This window comes from Arachis hypogaea, chromosome 13 (genome assembly GCF_003086295.3).
Source record: "Arachis hypogaea cultivar Tifrunner chromosome 13, arahy.Tifrunner.gnm2.J5K5, whole genome shotgun sequence".
Taxonomy (NCBI): domain Eukaryota; kingdom Viridiplantae; phylum Streptophyta; class Magnoliopsida; order Fabales; family Fabaceae; genus Arachis; species Arachis hypogaea.
Window position 1 is genome coordinate 134,525,813 of NC_092048.1, and position 16,511 is coordinate 134,542,323.

General features: G+C 37.0%; 1 protein-coding gene across 10 annotated transcripts; it reads left to right on the top strand.

Moving 5' to 3' along the window:
- Positions 1 to 6,119, top strand: LOC112733826 (protein ANTHESIS POMOTING FACTOR 1). Of its 10 annotated transcripts, XM_072212696.1 has the most exons (13): positions 30 to 454; positions 1,210 to 1,300; positions 2,645 to 2,978; positions 3,087 to 3,181; positions 3,307 to 3,407; positions 3,709 to 3,809; positions 3,881 to 3,947; positions 4,033 to 4,132; positions 4,236 to 4,349; positions 4,465 to 4,602; positions 4,709 to 4,793; positions 5,135 to 5,184; positions 5,672 to 6,119. In XM_072212696.1, the coding sequence occupies exons 3-13, from the start codon at positions 2,972 to 2,974 to the stop codon at positions 5,819 to 5,821; spliced, it is 1,008 nt and encodes a 335-aa protein (XP_072068797.1). In that variant the 5' UTR covers positions 30 to 454; positions 1,210 to 1,300; positions 2,645 to 2,971; the 3' UTR covers positions 5,822 to 6,119. The 10 variants fall into 10 exon arrangements, with proteins under 10 accessions (XP_025638700.1, XP_072068800.1, XP_025638701.1 ...); XM_025782915.3 differs by lacking the exon at positions 1,210 to 1,300 and having other exon boundaries at positions 1 to 454; positions 2,662 to 2,978; XM_072212699.1 differs by lacking the exon at positions 1,210 to 1,300 and having other exon boundaries at positions 6 to 454; positions 3,339 to 3,407.
- Positions 6,120 to 16,511: the final 10,392 nt, after the last annotated feature.

The following is a 16,511-nucleotide window of genomic DNA, read 5'->3' on the forward strand; positions in this document are numbered from 1 at the left end:
TTTCTCCCTTTCTCCCTTTCTTTCTTTCAGTCAGAGAAATCACCCAAACCCAACCACAAAACCCTAGCACTGTAAGCCTACACCACCGCCACAAGGAGTGGCATACTGCCGCCGTCCGTCGCACTCAAAGTTCGCCATCCGTCATCTAGCTTCCCTCGTGCTCCAAATCTTCAACCCCTGTTCGCTGTCACCGATCGCGGTTGCTTCCTCGAGCTCGGCGTCCGTCGTCTTTGTCTGCTCAGCCGCGCTTCCGTCGCCGTTTGTTTGCCGTTCACGTTCGCGTCTTCGTTCGCGTTCTTCGCCATTCGCGTTCGCTCGGCGTTCACCGTTCGCGTTCACTCGCTGTTCACCGTTCGAGTTCGCGCGCGCTCCACTCAGCCGTCGAACTGCTCTCTTTTGTCCCCGCCGTGAGTTCCCTAAACCCGCCACCAGACAATACACTCACACAACACCAGTACTCTTCTTCAAACTCTGCAACTTCTGATTTCTATTACAATAAGTAATTATTTGATTTGGTAGTGGTTTGGATTTTTTCATAGACTAAATTAAAGTTACAATAGTTATGTTCTCTTCTCTATCACATTGAAATTAAGCTTTGAATTCTCTTATTTCGTTTTAATTTTACTGCACTCAACATGTTTGATGAAATGCTTTAACCATATTTCTGGTTGGTTTTATAATTTCTAGCTTTTAGAAACTTAGTAAGTTGATTGCATGTGAAATTAGAATAATTGGATCATAGTAATTAGGAAATTTTAGCTGTACAAATAGCATCTTTGCAGAAAACATGTTAGCATGATGATTCCACTTGCATTAGTGTTCTTCTGGTAAATTTTTTAACTGTTATTGTGAACTTGTTAATTTGCTAATGGTTGTTGTCTTCTTCTGTTACTTTTATTTTTTTTTTTTGTTTTGTTTTGTTGTGATTTTCTGTTCTTGAATTTGTTAAGTTGATTTGCTAAATTGTTGGGCTGCTGTTGTTTTAATTTGTCAAATTGTTTGGTTGCTGCGACTTAATTTGTTGGATTTTCTATTTAGGTCTTGTTCTTGTTTATTTGCTAAATTGTTGTTGTGTATTTATTGTTTATTTGCTGGATATTGGTGATCATTGTCTTTGAGATTGTTTACTGCAGGTTTAGTGTCATCACTATTTTGGAATGTTTTATAATGTACTAATGTTTGTTGCTGTTTTGTAATTGCTGGTTGCAGGTTTAGTGTGATTATTGGTTAATGTTTTGGTTTAGTGTTCTCTCTTTTCCAGAGTTCCCTTCTCCCTGTATTTCTGCATGTTGCTGAATTGGTAATCAATAAATTTGCCTTTTTGCTGTAACTCGGGACTTTACTAGGATTTGTTAAATTTGTTGCTGTAACTTGCATTTGTTGCTGAATTTGTTGCTTCCCAGTCACACAATCAGAACAGAATGCTCAGTCAGTGTTTGATTGATTGGCTTTGCTCACCGATTGTATTTGATGATAAATTTTAAATTGATAACTTTTAAATTTTAAATTTGCACTGCCCATGTTACTGATTCACTGTTCTTTCAGTGCTTTTTGTTGTTGTTTATGAGCTTTGTTAAAATTTGCACTGCCTATATTACTGAGTGTTCTTTTAGTGCTTTTTGTTGTTGTTAATCATTGTGGTGAACTTTGTTAAAATTTGCACTGCCTATGTTACTGATTCACGGATTCATCCCTCTCGTCATTATCATTGGCATGAATTCCGAACCAAAGCCCCAACTCTCTGGATAAAATTGTAATGAAAGCTTATTGGGACTTTTTCTTCTACTTAAGGTATGAATCAGAATGATGAGGCCAAGTTGTGAATACACAAGTGTCAACGGACTATAATATATATTGAATTTGTGACATTAGAAGGGTGTAATAATAACAATAATGGAGTCATGTTACTTGAATATTGAGGTTTAACATTTAAACTCTCAGCTTCTCAGCCCTGTTTGATTCTTCATCTCAGGCAATTGAATCGAATCAACCAGGCCTTCCTTTTCTTTTTCTTTTTCTTTTAGTTGATTCTTAATTTTTCTAATATATGTAACTTTCTGAATCAAGTGGATCAGATTATGTAGTTTTCTTGATTTGGGATATTTTCGAAAACCATTAGAAGAGCTATTTTATTATTATGTTTGCTATAATAATATTCACATGTTCTGTATGCTTGTGATTGTTTCGGTGTTTACATTTTCTTTCCAAGTCACTTGCTGTGGTTGTTCTCTGAGTTAAGGCTTTGTATGTGTGTGTGAGAATATGTGATAATGTTGAATGCTGTTGCATCTAATAGGAGTTCTTGGAGTACCCTCATCTTTGGTCCTTTATAATTTATTTATTATTTTATTCTAAAACGGTTTTTTTGGTTGAACCACCGGTTGAACCGGTTAGACCAATAAACCAGTGAACTATTGACTAAAGCGGTTTGATGACCGGTCCGGTTTTCAGAACCTTGATTAAAATAGATAACTACCACTAACTTCAAAAGAAAAGAAAAAAGTCACTTGTTCTATAATATCACCATATAATTATATGTAATTTATTTGATCAGAATGTAAATTTTTTATTTATTTATGGATATCTGTCTCTTATAATTAAACTATAAATAATATCTATTAAAAAATAAATAAATAAATCTCAGATGGAATACAATACCAGGCTTTTTTTTTTTGGTCATGAAGAAGCCGACATTGGAATACAATACCAGGGCTTGAAGAACAACTCATCGAATTTTGAGGATACAATACTAGGGCTTGAAGATTCCGATATTGGAATCCAAATTGGGCCCTGAAATTTGACCCAACAAAGGTTATGGCGGTAATTTCACAATCCGTCGAGCTCCGCCTCCGAGTCCGGTGATTTTGTTTGCGTTTTCCCGGCAAATCGAAGACATCACCAGTTGTCGTGGTTGGATAAAGGTTCCTTCCAATCCTTCTCAGAAACCCAAAGTTTCTTCTCTCCAAAAAAAATGGGCGGTATGTCGAACATGCTGTGGTTTTAATTCGTAGGTTTCAAATGTAACGGCTTTTGTTTCTACTTTGCTTGCTCGTCTCTTCACTGTTGAAAATGTTTTACATTCGCAGGGATACAGCAGGAAAACAGAGAAGAGAAGGTGTCTTTGGAGCTCAGTGAGGAAATTCTTCAGAGCATGGAAGTTGGAATGGCCTTCAAAGACTATGTATGTTACCCTTCCTTTCTTTTCTTGTTATAAAATTAGGGCTGCAACCTTCAAATTTAGTTCTTTGTCTTCGTAACTCTCTTATTATGTTTTCATTGCTTACCTATTTATGTGTATCTATGCAGAATTGTAAAATTAGTTCCATGGATTTTCACAGGGCAACCAGCTATCTAGTCACTGCTAGCAATGATGAATCCATTCGTCTCTATGATGTCACTGCCGGAACGTATGCCTCTCTTTCCATTTTAGCCTCTACTGTTTTAGGTTAATCTTTTCTCCACATAATAATTTGTTCAAGTTTCTAGTGCTAGATTGGGACTCTTAACATTCTTAATGTTATTTAGTTTTCGCAACTAGAAAATTTAACATCCTTTGCAACTAAATGGTTGGGTAGATTGTTGTGTAAATATGCACAATTAATTATTAAACATGTCAAGTTATTTAGTTATTTATTTTTAGTTTATTTTACATATTTTGATGTATCATCCACATCCTTCCTGTTTTTAAGATGTCATAATTGTTATCAGATGTTTGAAGACAATTAACAGCAAGAAGTATGGGGTTGACTTGGTTTGTTTCACGTCTCATCCGACCACTGTCATATACTCATCTAGAAATGGGTGGGATGGTATGTTCCATACCTGTGTCAATTTCCGCTGATTTTCGTGCACCCATTACTAATATGATTAGTTGAACCAGAATCTCTGCGGCTTCTATCGTTGCATGATAACAAGTATTTGAGATATTTCAAAGGTCATCATGACAGGTTTGCTATTTCGAACTATATGATATAGTGCTCATGTACTATCTATTTTTCCATATAACAAAATGCATACTTGTTCTTTTTCCAGGGTTGTCTCACTTAGCTTGTGCTCCCGGAAGGAGTGCTTTATTTCTGGATCTCTTGATCGAACTGTTTTACTATGGGATCAAAGGGCCGAGAAATGCCAGGTATGGCATTTGCACCTCTGCTTGTTTATATCCTGTATATCTTCTTGTATCTAATACATGTAACTCTTTTAGGGGATTCTTACTTACTTTATAAACAAAATAGGGACTTTTACGTGTACAAGGAAGGCCTGCTATTTCATATGATGATCAAGGGCTTGTTTTTGCAATTGCCTTTGGAGGATACATAAGAATGTTTGATGCTCGCAAGTATGAAAAGGTAAGCAAATTTTGCACAAGAATACGTATAAAACTTGGTTCTTACATTGGTTTTATAATTTGGAGTATTAATTGTGATATACTCTAATTATCTCATGGTAAAACTCACTCTACAGGGTCCCTTTGAGATCTTTTCTGTTGGGGGAGATATTTCTGATGCAAATACAGTGAAATTTAGTAACGATGGGAGACTCATGCTTTTAACAACTGCAGATGGGCATATTCATGTTCTTGATTCATTTCGTGGCACACTTGTTAGTATCTTTGTTACTTAAACTCAGTTCACTTCTACTTAAGTTTTTATTTATATATGCTTTGATAGGATTTCTGTGTGACTGTTCTTCTGTCATATGTATATAGTTATCAACATATAATGTCACACCTGTCTCGTGCAACTCCACGTTAGAAGCTTCTTTCAGTCCAGAAGGAATGTTTGTAATATCAGGTAAGCACTTTTTGCATCAATGGAAAATTGTCAGTTCATGATTCACTTGTTTGTGCATTATTGCTTGCACAAAGTGGTTTAAGCTCTGCTAACCTTAATCAGATTGAAGGAATGCTGAAGTTTTATTTACTTCTTGTTTTTTTCTTGCTTTAAATTGTGTTTTGAAGAGACTAGAAAATTTAGAAGCAATGTAACTTTAAAATGTCTGGCATCCTGCCATTTATTTTCAACTAACTTTTTCAATCCTTTCAGCTTGGTATGGGTTCCAGTTATTCTCTGCTTACTGCTTATGCTGAATGATGGTTATTATGCTAAATTTACATTCTACTGGACCTTTACAGGTTCTGGGGATGGCAGCATTTATGCATGGAGTGTTCGAAGTGGTAAAGAGGTAAAGATTAGCTACAGGATTTAGCCAATGTACAGATAGTTAATCTAAAATCATATGCTTAATTGCGTCATATATGTTTAACTTTACATGATAAAGCATGTTCTTTCAGTTTTCTCTTTCCTTTCCTTTTTTGCTAAGAACCTTGTGGAATGTGCTATGATATCCCCAACAAATATTTAAGTGGAAGATAGCTCTCTTAAATTAATTAACTAATAATTGATTTCTGTCATCTTTTTCTCCTTTGATTTATTTCCCAGAAAACACCAAATATTGAAATCACATATAAAATTTAATTTAAATATTTTTTTTCATACATAAACTGAAATGTAATATTTGCAGTCAAATCAATCACTTATATACAAACTCACACCTAAAATAGTGTTTGGCATCAAAATCTTATTGAATGATAGTTAAATGTAAATCTCTCCAATGCTATATGTAATTCCAACCGAACTTCAACGTTTATAGTTATACCCTGCTTGTATAGGTTGGTAGCTGGAGGAGTGCAACTGCTGATACTGGACCACCGGTGATAAAATGGGCACCGGGAAGTCTCATGTTTGCAACCGGATCTTCTGAGCTATCATTTTGGGTCCCAGATTTGTCTAAGTTGGGATCTTATGTTGGAAGAAAGTAAAAGCCATACATGATGGAGGTTCTGTTTGTCCCCACAACTCACTGAAAGATACTAGACTATGATGGGGGGTAACAAATAAGGGTGAGTTTTTCTTATTTCGACTGGTTCACCAAACACACCCTTAGTGACAAACTTTGCCTGTGTGACCGTGTATATAGAAGTATATCATTATATAAAAATCTCAATGAATCAAAATGAAGTTATTATGTCTTTTGGTTCTTCAGTTGTAACTTGTTTCTCTTTTTTCATCATCACTAGATGAAAATTATCAGGTATAGTCAAGCTTGTTCTCTCACTACTCAAGATTTCATTTGAGCACTTGTTAAGGTCGAATTTTGTTTCTATCATTAAATTATGTCAGCATTATTACGATGTACGAAATATAAGAACATAAAAAAAAAAGTTTTTTATAAATCGTAATAATAGAAAGCATGTATATTATGACTAATCAAGAAATTTAAGTTAAAATTGAGTGTGTTAAGACCACATTAATGTTAAAATCTTTGAACCTTTGAAAGTTAAGAAAAGATAATTAGTCTTGCTCTCTATACGTACAGCAATATAGCAGTGAATAGCTTGCTTTCAAAAGCAAATCTGTATAAGTGTAAACGGTGTTTATTGCTTTAGAAAACACCGGTCAGTAGTTTCTTGAAGAATAACATGCATGGTAATTTAAATTTCTTAATTTTTTGTCTGGAAATCAACATAATAATTTTAGGATTTAATTAATTTGTGTTCTAATAATATATTTTAAAAATATAATAATAGAAATTTTTTTATGCTTTGTGTTCTAATAACACATTTTAAAAATATAATAATAGAAATTTTTTGATGCTTTTATATTAAATACATTAAAATGTAAAAAAAAAATTACAATAACTTTTAAAAAATATTTTTTAATGATATATTTAACTTATACTCTTAAAATATAATTTAGCAACATAATTTAGCAAAATTCATAATTTTATTATCCGACTTGTTACAATCATTGTCAAGGATATCACTAATGGATAAGGATTGAATCTAGTTGAGTAGTTGACGAATAGAAGGGAAAAAGGGTTAACAGTTGTTGCCTTGTTGGCTAGATTGCACGGACCATTTTAGACACAACTCGCTCGTTAAACATTTTTATCTTGTGTCCAACATGTCTCCTGCGTCTAATAATTTGCACGAGGTGCACCTCATTCAGACTTATATATATTGTCATTGTCAGATGCATTTAAAAAAATAATAATAAAGAAAACCTGCTCTAATCTGACGCACTTATACAGTTATACCCCCACTTGGCCACTGCCCACTTGAGTCTTGATAACATGCCACTGACTCAACCATCTACGGACTTGATGGTGAAGCAACAAGCAAGTAGCAGCCATGCCATCCATTTTATATAGAAGCAGAAAAATGTCATTTTATATAGAAGTGTTTCCAAGAGATAATATTTTTATTTTATTAAAAAATATAGGATAAGAATTTATTCTTAAATAAAACTCAAATGACAGATCTTGTACCGAATTAATTCTTCACCTATCTAATTAAAAATAGAGTAAATGGTCAAATTAGTCCATGAAAAATCACTCGTTTTTTAAATTGGTTCTTGAAAGATTTTTTTAATTAATTTTTTTTTAAAGATTTTAAATTAGTTATGTTAGTCTTTTTATCACATTATTTGTTAATGGTGTCAAAATTTACTAATGTGACACGTTAAGTGACAGTTTAACACACACCTAGAAGTATAAATTGATTATTAACATGATTAGTTTATATAATTAGATAAAATTAACTCCAAATTGAGGGATTTTAATACCTCAAGTTCTTTCCACAATTAGGTTTTGATTTAATTTAATTTCATAAACTTATTATGTTAATAGTCAATTAAGATCGATAGATATGTGTTGGAGTGTCATTTAATGTGTCATATTAGCAAATTTGACACCATCAACAAACAAAATAACAGAAGACTAACATGACTAATTTAAAATTTTTAAAGGACGAATTTAATTAAAAAAAATTTTTAGAGACCAATTTAAAAAATAAATAATTTTTTAAGGACTATTTATTCATTAAAAATATCGTGACAAAAAAAAACATGAATTTTCAAGAATGCTCACGAGAGAAGGGACCTATTGTCTGACAATAATTAAATGAGCCCATTTCTGGGTCTCATAAAATAAAAGTATTGAAAAAAAAAACCAAAATAAAAAAGTGAAAATCACAAATAACTGAAAGTAAAATGCATAGTCTATTTAAGTAAGATACACTATTATTTATACCTACGAATATTTAAAACGTTGATAAATTTATTTAAAAAAACAAAACTGATTTTATATGTTAGATATGTCATTTTAAAAAATATATGTTGATTTTTATAATAGTCATGATTATGGTATTTATAGTGGCTATATAATTTAATAATATTTAAATATATAATTAAAACTGATGGTAGAGATTAAAACTAAAAGTTCTTAATTTTTATTGGACTAGAGTTAAAAGAAAAATTTTATAGGGATTAAAACCAAAAAGCATGTATTACTAGAGAGAAAAAAACTAATGGCATAAACTAATACCAAATTTTTTTAAATTTTACTAGACCAAAACTAAAAAACAAATATTTTGAAAGAAATTCAAAACCTTGAAAAAACTATATCTCATGAAGCTTTTAAAAATTGTCATTATGATAGTAAATTAGTAATTTTTCATGAAAAATACTCAGGGCCAATCGAATTTATTATTTTTGGCCATTAGTCATTAATTTAATTTTTTTAGTCTAATAACTTAATAATATACTTTTAGCTCACACCTTTAAATATTAATATATAACGGATGGTGAAAAATATTAATTCTTCTAACCTATGATGCATAGACACTGACACGGACACGACACGGGACACGTCGACACGCGAATTTTAAAATTTTACATGACATGGGGACACGCATACATATAAAATATAAAGTATTTTTTACATAAATTGTAATGATATTTTGATATTTTATTGATATTAAAATATAAATTAAAATTTTTTATCATTTTTAATGTCTTATTTTAATTATATCAAGTATTTAAAATATTTTTTGTTTTAATAAATAATATATACTATATTTAAATTTATTTTAAAAATATATGTTAAGAATAAAACAGGACACACTGACACGTGATGGTATTTAGGTGTGTCCAGATAAGAATTTTTTATTTTTTATTAAGATACAGTTGGACACAATAGACACGCGTATCGGACGACGGTGAGTGTCGTGTCCGAAATGTGTTCGACACATAGACATGACAACTCAACGAAGTGTCCGTGCTTCATAGCTTCTAACATATAGCATTCCTCTTTAATTTTTTCATATCTTGACTATTCACTTGATCTTCAATTAAATAATAGATTTTAAAGGAAAAACGGGGGAAATTTATGTATGTGTTGGGAAAAAAGAAAAAAAAAGAAAAAGGAAAAAAAATGAAAATTGTTACGATGGGTAACCGGAGATTAATGGGCTGGACAGTATTGGTTGGCCCAAACGTATGAGAAAGGAGGTCTGCAGATGGATTGACGATCCCCAGGCTCCGTCCGACCTGTTCGTGAGAGGTGAGGGGGGTGGTACCTGCAAAGACACTCCGATGCCGAAGTCAGCAAAGGGAGCAAAACAGGTCTAGAGAGTATTGGGACTTAGTGATACCTGAGGAGCGTCAGGGTATTTATAGTGGTGATCCAATAACCACCGTTGGTGTAGTTCCATTATTCATGGGGAATAACTGTCCCTTTATCTTAGGGAAGTTGAGATATGGCTCCAGGAAGTGGGTAGAGAGATTTTAGAGGCAGTTACTCATTTGAATGGGTATCTTATCTGTCAGATAATCTTCGTCCCGACTTCTTTAGAGCAAGTCGTGATAAGAACCGACTTCGCGGGGTGAGGGTCGGTATAGAGCGAGGCTTAATCCTTTGGATTGGGCCTTTCGTTTGGACCTGGGCCTTATCATTGGGTCAGGGTATGAACAGTGCCCCTACTCGAGCCCAATTTCTTTTAAAATTTGGGTTCGAGTATTCTACTCGGGGTCGTGGCCGACTTGTTGGAGGACCGATGTGATGGTCTAAAACCGACGTGACTTTTCGTGACCTTTTGGTTCTGACAGTTACGTCTACTCAAACGTCGCGTCCGTTAGGGATGTGCGTAGGGATTGATGGTCTTGGTAACGGTGCGTCTTTATTAATGACTGCCCCGTTTTTACCATTGTGCCCCTAACGTACTTATAAATACCTTCCCTCTCTTTCCTTATTTCGTTTCTGTGATTTTTCAAATTTCCTCTTCATCTGTTCGTGCTGCACTTTTGTGTTCGAAGGCTTTTACTTCCTCCAACCCTCATTTTCAGATAAAGGTTAGTTTTAGTTTTTTCTCCTTCTGTAACATGCTTTTCTATTTGCATGCCTTTATTTTGTAGATAGATAGGTTGGTTTGTAGACTTCCGTTTAGTTTCGTATTCCCTCCCTTTAGAGACCGTGTTTTTTTTTATTTTCCTTTTCCTTTTTCTTTGTAGGTTTTCGTCACTTTTTTAAGAAAAGAAAGGAAAATGGCTTCCGTAGATGTTCTTTCTCAGTGGGTTGATGTCACGGTCCTAGGGGAGGAACCTTCGGTCGATACTGAGTTTATCACCCATCTTCGTACTCGCCACAGAATTTGTACTTCTGAGGAGGACGAGCCGAAGTATGAGTTGGTAGTCCCGGGTCCAGAAGAACGGGTTTGCTTCGGGAGGGCCAATGAAGCGGCCCCTCATTTTTTCTTTATGTATGAGTGTATGATCACCCGTTTGGGTGTTTTTCTTCCTTTTTCAAATTTTGAGATGTCTGTTTTGCGTCACTGCCGAGTTGCTCCCACTCAGCTTCACCCCAACTCTTGGGGTTTTTTGAAAATTTACCAATTCATCAGCCAAGCCTTGGAGTTCCCGACTTCTCTGAGGGTTTTCTTCTATCTCTTCCATATGACCAAGCCCTTCAGTGGGCTGAATAATAAGCAACAGTGGGTGTCTTTCCGAGCCATTCAAGGTCGGAGAGTTTTCACCCTTTTTGATAAGTCCTTCCATGATTTCAAAAACTATTTTTTCAAAGTTCAAGCAGTAGAGGGTCACCACCCCTTTTTCTTGGATGAGAGTGCTTCTCCTCGTTTTCCTCTATACTGGTTGGAGGCCTCCCCCTGTGAGAAATATGGTCTGGATGACCTAGATGAAGTGGAGGCGGCCGTTGTGGGGTTTCTCCGAGAAGTGTGGGGGAGGGCCCCCTATTTGGACACTAAGAAATTCCTCCAGGGGTCTCCGACTTTTATCCAGGCGCAATTAGGTAGCTTTTTCTAATTTGCTTCCGACTTGTGATTTCTTGTACCGACTTGTTTAACTTTTAGTTACTTCTTGTTTTTGTAGAGATGGCGAAGCAGAATGCTCAGGAATCTTACCAGAGAGTCCAGGAGGCCAAAGCGAGGTCTTGAGCCAGAACTGGTGGCTCCAAGGCGGTTATCTCTGCTCCTCCTCCTCAGAACGTTGGGACTCCCTCCCAGCCTATCGTGATTTCTTCTTCAGCTTTCTCTCAGCCGCCTCCCTCCGCCCGACCTTCTCCTGAGCCCGAGAGGAGGAAGCGCAAGACTTTAGAGTCTGGCTCTTCCTTTGAGGGTGAGGTTAAGGCGGATGCCCTTGCATTCGTCCGAAAGTACATCTACTCCCATGCTCATATGAGGATGGATGATGTATCTGTTCGGAATCACCTTACCTCTTTGGTTGAGGAGAGTCTCAGGGCGGCGGGTGTTTGCAGTAAACTCTTAGATATTTTTGAGAAGGCTCCTCTCAGCTCTTTGGGTTCAACCTCGAAGGTTGAGGAGCTGGAAGGAAGGCTTCTTGTATATCAAGAGCATGAGAGGGGGTTGAAGGAGGAGGTCGCCAAGCTGAGGGAGGAGAGAGATGGCCTTCGGGAGAAGGAGAGGAAGTTGCAGGCCCAATGCAACATGGAGTGGGTTTGAGGAAGACAGCGCGGGACAGCTACCAAAGTTTATTTGAAGATCTTGTGTCTGTGAAGAATGATTTGCTGAATTCTCGGAAGGCATATACCGAGTTGGAGGACTCTATTGCTGAGGCTGCCGAGGAGGCTTGGAGGATCTTCAAGGAGCAAGTTGGAGTTATTGCTCCTGACTTGGATCTTTCTCCTTTGGATCCTGACAAAGTTGTCCTTGACGGTGCCTGATGATCGGATTTTTGACGGTTTAGAAATTCACTAATAAAATCTCGTTGTAAAGTATAGTTTCTAAACCAATCACTAATCCTTTCATACAAAAATTTGTTTGTCACAAGTACAAACCCCTAAAATCTATAAACCGAAGTATTTAAACCTCGGGTCGTCTCTCAAAGGACTTGCAGGGTAGTGTTCTTGTTATTGGTTATGGACTTGTTTATTTTGGGGTTTTGGACGAGGGGTATGAAAAGTAAATGGCAATGGAAATAAACTAACTACTATAAAAGCTCTTGGCAAGATATGAGAACTAGAAGTCCTATCCTAGTTGTCCTTCTCAATTGTGATGAGAATTGTTCATGGCTACCACTTAGTTAACCCTTACTAAGGAAAGGAAAGTTAAGTGGATGAATTGACTTGAGCCACAAGTCCTAGCCAACTCCCAAGGAAAGACTAGCCTTAGTGCACTCCAAACCAATTAGCAATCTCTCCAATTATCAATCAACAAAGGAATTAGATAACTCAAGTGTCACTAATTACTCTACCTATGCCAAGAGGAACAAAATCTACACTAAAATCCAACCAAGCATTTCATCAAACACTTGGAAGGCACAAAAGAAAAGCATAGTAATTTTGAGAACAAAAATAAAATCTAACAACAATTATTGCAAAGAATTAACAACAACAATCAAGGAAATCACAATTATCATGAATCATCTCAAATTGCATTATTGAAAGAAAACCAAGGAACAACAATATATCCAAAACAAAATGAAGAATTACAATTATTAAAGCATACAACTAGAAAGAGGAAGAGGAGAAGATTAAGAATTGGTAAATGAAAAGTGAATCAAAGCATGAGTTAAACCTAGATCTAAGAAGAGAGATTAACCTAAACCTAATCCTAATCCTAGAGAGAAGAGAGAGCTTCTCTCTCTAGAAACTAACTACAAAGCTAAACTAAACTAATGATGACAAGTATGTAAAGTATGAAAAGTCCTAAGTGATGCCTTCCCCCTTAATCCTTCATCCTTTTATTCCTTTCCCTTAGCAATTTGGCGCCAAAAATGGGTTCAGAAACCCTCTCAAATCGCCAGGCACGTGTTGCATTAATGAGGTCATGTGCCAGCATCGGCGCGTGCGCGCATGGTACGCGTGCGCGTCCCTGGTCGATTCTGCAATGTGCACGCGAGCGCCTTGTGCGCGTGCGCGTGCATGGCTGACTTTGCTTCTTTGACTTTTTATGCTTCTCTCCACTTGTATGCTTCCTTCCTTGCTTCCTTTGATCCATGCCTAGCCTATTTCAACCTGAGGTTACTAGCAAACACATCAAGGCATCTTATGGAATCAAACAGAAACTAGAATTCACCAAAATAAGGCTTAAAAAACATGTTTTTACACTTAAGCACAATTATGGAAGAGATAACAAAACCATGCTAATTCTTAGGCGAAATGTGACAAAAGGTTATCAAGATGTTCTAAATTCAATGCAAAACAAACCGTCAAATTGGGGTTTGTCAGTGCCATAGTTGATCCCCCTGCTCCCATGATCGTTTCCGAGTCAGAATTGAAGACTCGGGGGCAGAGGATCATTGAGTCCCCTCCTCACTCAAAGGACGCCCCGAGTTCTTCAGCAGTTCCTCTGACTTCTTCAGCAGTTCCTCCGACTTCCTCTTCGTCTCCAATGGATGCCTCTCTCTCTGGTTCTGGTGGCGCTCTTCCTGACTCTGGTGGTGGTGATCCGTCTATTCCTCTTTCGAAAAAGTAATTTGTTGGCTATTTGGGGGCCCGGCCTGTGGGTCCCCCCTTTTTTAAACTTTTATTTGTGTTTGGTGGTGTTTGAACAATTTGCTTCTGGCCTTATAAGGCCGTAAACAAAATATTTAAAATACCCTTTCTTAATAAGGGTTTAAGTTAAAAATAAATACCCTTTTTTGGATAAGGCTTTAAGTTACCTTATGCGTGCATGCTTTTTGATAGTGATTTTCAAACCCCCCTTGATATTTTCTGAAAAATCTTTTCTTTGGCTTGTCTGCTTTTCTGAACCTTTTTGTTTTAAGGATTTTTAGGGCAGCTTTCTAACCTTTTCCTGGGTTTTTTCGATCTCTTTTGTTTATTTCTCGTACTCAATTTTATTTTATTGAGTTTTTATGACTTAGGCTACTTTTGTGAGTCATTTTTATTTTACTCGGTTTCCCATCTCGACTTATGAGTCGGAATGTTTCCGAGTTTATCATGATCAACCTCTGTAACCTCTTTACACCGACTTGTACCTCGTCGTTTTATCCTGAAGACCGTCTAGGTCGGTTCATGGGATTTTCACGTTTTGTCGAGCTTAAGTCGGCGCGTTTTCGTCGAAAGAAAGAGAAAACAAAGAAGGAATTTATAAGAGATATTTGTAAGATGAAAAAGATCTTTATTAATCGGGGAGGTACCTTATTGCTACTAAGGGTTTTTGACAATCTATTTCCCTTAGCCTCTACTATGATGCCTCGTTAAAAACCCTTCTCCAGAAAAAACCCTTTGATTTTTGGAAAAAAATCATGAAGTTGGGAAAAGAGTACACCAGGGAGTAGAGTTCGCTTTTAACTATAGTACCTTTTCATATTACAAGCATGCCACGACCTTGGTAACTCGGTTCCGTTCAGGTCGGTTACTTTATAATAACCTTTTCCTAAGACTTCATTGACCTTGTATGGTCCCTTCCAATTTGCAGCGAGTTTTCCTTCCCCTGATTTGTTGACTTCAATGTCGTTTCTGATCAAGACCAAGTCGTTCGGGGCGAATGCTTTTCGAATGACTTTTTTGTTGTACCTTGTAGTCATCCTTTGCTTCAACGCTGCTTCTCTTATCTGGGCTTTCTCTCGGACTTCGGGGAGCAAGTCGAGCTCCTCTTTGTGCCCCTGTACGTTTCCGATCTGGTCATGGAAAATTACTCTTGGGCTTTGTTCGTTGACTTCTATCGGTATCATGGCTTCTACGCCATAGACTAGTCGGAAGAGCGTTTCTCCAGTGGCGGACTGGGGGGTTGTCCTATAAGCCCATAGCACTTGTGGGAGCTCTTTGGCCCAGGCTCCTTTAGCATCTTGTAATCTTTTCTTCAGTCCTGCCAGTATGACTTTGTTGGTTGCCTTGGCTTGCCCATTGGCTTGCGGGTGCTCCACCGAGGTGAACTGGTGTTTGATTTTCATACTGGCTACTAGGCTTTGGTGCACGAATTGTGAATCACACTTTTCACAATTCGTACCACTAACCAGCAAGTGCACTGGGTCGTCCAAGTAATACCTTACGTGAGTAAGGGTCGAATCCCACGGAGATTGTTGGTTTGAAGCAATCTCTGGTTATCTTGTAAATCTCAGTTAGGAGGCCAATTATAATTATCAGTTGACTTGCAAATGAACAAGGGAACATAAAATAAATACTTGGTATGCAGTAATGGAGAATATGTTGGAGTTTTGGAGATGCTTTGTCTTCTGAATCTCTGCTTTCTCCATGTCTTCTTCTTCACACACGCAAGGCTCCTTCCATGGCAAGCTGTATGTAAGGTGTCACCGTTGTCAATGGCTACTTCCCGTCCTCTCAGTGAAAATGGTCCAAATGCTCTGTCACAGCACGGCTAATCATCTGTTGGTTCTCGATCATGTCGGAATAGAATCCCTTGATTCTTTTGCGTCTGTCACCACGCCCAACAATCGCGAGTTTGAAGCTCGTCACAGCCATTCAATCCTTGAATCCTACTCGGAATACCACAGACAAGGTTTAGACTTTCCGGATTCTCATGAATGCCGCCATCAATTCTAGCTTATACCACGAAGATTCTGATTAAAACATCTAAGAGATACTCATTCAATCTGATGTAGAACGGAGGTGGTTGTCAGGCACACGTTCATGGATTGAGGAAGGTGATGAGTGTCACGGATCATCACCTTCTTCATAGTGAAGCGCGAATGAACATCTTAGATAGGAACAAGCGTGTTTGAATGGAAAACAGAGATAATTGCATTAATTCATCAAGACGCTGCAGAGCTCCTCACCCCCAACAATGGAGTTTAGAGACTCATGCTGTCAAAGAGTACAAAGTTCAGATCTAAAAATGTCATGAGATACAAAATAAATCTCTAAAAGTTGTTTAAATACTCAACTAGTAACCTAGGTTTACAGAAAATGAGTAAACTATGATAGATAGTGCAAAAATCCACTTCTGGGGCCCACTTGGTGTGTGCTGGGGCTGAGACTAAAGCTTCTCACGTGCCTGGGCTATTTTGGGCGTTCAACGCCAGGTTGTAACCTGTTTCTGGCATTGAACTCCAACTTGTAACTTGTTTCTGGCGCTGGACGCCAGACTGCAACATGGAACTGGCGTTGAACACCAGTTTACGTCGTCTATCCTTGAGCAAAGTATGGACTATTATATATTGCTGGAAAGCCCTGGATGTCTACTTTCCAACACAATTGAGATCGCGCCATTTGAAGTTCTGTAACTCCAGAAA

What these genes read in the sequence shown, in the direction of transcription:
- LOC112733826 (XM_025782915.3), top strand. An exon ending in ATTCATTTCGTGGCACACTT is followed by an intron (nt 4,603 to 4,708) that starts GTTAGTATCTTT and finishes ATATGTATATAG; the next exon opens with TTATCAACATATAATGTCAC. An exon ending in AGGAATGTTTGTAATATCAG is followed by an intron (nt 4,794 to 5,134) that starts GTAAGCACTTTT and finishes GGACCTTTACAG; the next exon opens with GTTCTGGGGATGGCAGCATT.